Here is a 2,295-nt window from a genome sequence, read left to right on the forward strand (position 1 = left end):
GGCTATCATGTAGATGGTCGTCAATCGGTGAGGTAATCCACAACATTGATTTCTGTAATTATGGCATTGTATATCTTACTCAAGAAACCAAAATCAATTATAATTTGTCTGGATATATATATGACCCAGAGTTCTCAGCTTCTTCTACAGCAGAGGGCATTAATTAAGGAATAGATGGAATTGGTCTCACTTCCATTTTGTTACAAGGTCTTGTTCTAATTTGCAGTTGTCTCCTTTTGTACCCCAATTCTCTTTGACATCTATATCGGTTTGGATAGATGCTTCAAAGGAAATTATTTATTATGTTCAGCTATTGAATTTCTCTGCAGTTGATTCTCTAAGACATGTTTGTACCAAGAGGCCAATACGCCCAAAGGCTCTCTTATAAAACATACTTGGATTTTGATAAGGTTCTTATAGAAAATTTCACTATTGAGGATTGGGACGTAAACTACTGCTGAAGAAAGAATGAATATCCATAATACATTAATACATACAGAACAAGAAGGCCAAAATGGATAAACAGGGGCACCCTAACAAGTATAGAAAAGAATGCTTATCGAATTTTATCAAGCCAACAACAACGATTATTCCAAAGACTAAAACTTGACCAAACCACAATATATACAAGATTAATTGCTTAAAAAAACTAGTGTTAAAAAAACAAAAACAAAACAAAAGATATTTTCAGTTAACGATGTATATTACAATAGGAATAACAATAAATCGTCCAATAGTTAAGGAAAGAAAAGATGAATCTAATATGTTTTTTTCCTAGCAAGATTAATGTGCCGTTTGCAGAACACAAAAATTGAACTTCGAATGGCATGGATCCCAGTAAAGCCCAATGATATCTCCTACCTTCAATTTCCTCCTAGCCACAAAATCCTCGTGCCACTTTCCATTGAAAACATAGCTCTTAGATGAAGGCCACTTCTTGAAAACCAACTCGTAATCGGACTTTGAATCTTGATCGAAAACTGTTACACTCAATCCGTTACTCTCGATCTTCTTAACCGAGTCTGCACTAAAGAATGCCATAATATGGGTGCGGACAAGACTTTGATGCAGTAAGAGCCGGCTCGAACTACCAATATCACTCTTCGTGAGCGTCTTCGTGATTTTCCAGGGAGAAACAGCGCTCAGCGCCGTCATGGACGACGTACCCTCCTCTTCTTGTGCGTTGGAGGCCACTATGATATTGTGAGAAACGGAAGTAGCAGTAGCAGTAGCGTATTCGTCTTTTTGCGTGCTTTTCCTCTTATTATTGGAAGAAACCCATGATTTATCAAACAGCGTCAGTGCCGTCGAAACCGCTTTTTGTTCTCGTTTGGTGCGAAACTCACAAGAGAGCGTTTGGGTGTTTTGGTTTTGGAGAGTTTGTAGCAGATTCTGAGTGCCGTCGTCGTCAGGTATCATGGCTTCTTCTTCTTCTTCTTCTTCTTCTTCGTTGCACTTGTTGGCGTTGAGTTCGGTGTGAAGCTCACAAGAAAGCGTTAAGTCGGTGGAATTCTGAGTGTTCTGGTTTTCCAGAGTTTGCAGCAGATTCTGAGTGATGGGTATCATGGCTGCTTCTTCTTCTTCTTCTGCTAGTGGTCGTGCGGTCTTGGGTTTAGAGAAAAAAAAAATCAATGAATGAATAAAAAGACGATAGAGATAGAAGAAAATCTTAAAACAGAAAACAAAGAGCACTCTTTAATTGGTGTAGTGAGAAAAAAGAAAAGAAAGGGAAAGATTGTATATATAGAAAAAATAGAATTTCTAAACCTCGTCGGACTCGGTTTATTTATTTATTTTGTTTTTACGTAAATCTTGTTTGAGAAAGCAGTCCGAATTGCTAAGGAAAACGCAACCTCAACTTTCTCTTCTCAAATAATTACGTTTTTCTGATAGGAACGAACAAGCCGCGGTTACCGCACGTGTGTGTGTGTGTGTGGTTGTGGACTGCGGAGCGTTAGTACGGTGCCGCTTTTGTGGCAGAAGAAACTGGTTGGGATATCTGTGGGCCTTAAGTTCCAATGTGGACCATAACTTGAAAACTAAACTTGGATTTTGTTTTTTTTAAAGTGTGGACCAAGACTAACGAATCGTTTTCGAACAAAAACAAGTTTTTGGTCCAGTGAGGTCTAAATGGTTTTTCTTACATCCTACCATATACCATGTAAGTTGGTTGTTTTTTTTTTTTTTTTTTTAGATGTTTTATTAGTTGTATTAGTATGTAAGTTTATAATAATTTTTAAAAATTACTTCTTATAAACTATTTAAAAAATTGTTTTATGTAATAAGGGTATGAAA

General features: G+C 37.0%; 1 protein-coding gene across 1 annotated transcript; it reads right to left on the reverse strand.

Moving 5' to 3' along the window:
* Positions 1 to 783: 783 nt before the first annotated feature.
* On the reverse strand, positions 784 to 1,566 carry LOC115974100 (B3 domain-containing protein At2g33720-like). Its single transcript, XM_031094316.1, has one exon. It carries the CDS (start codon positions 1,564 to 1,566, stop codon positions 784 to 786), a length of 783 nt encoding a protein of 260 aa, XP_030950176.1.
* Positions 1,567 to 2,295: the final 729 nt, after the last annotated feature.

The sequence above is a fragment of the Quercus lobata genome, chromosome 2, assembly GCF_001633185.2.
Source record: "Quercus lobata isolate SW786 chromosome 2, ValleyOak3.0 Primary Assembly, whole genome shotgun sequence".
NCBI lineage: Eukaryota > Viridiplantae > Streptophyta > Magnoliopsida > Fagales > Fagaceae > Quercus > Quercus lobata.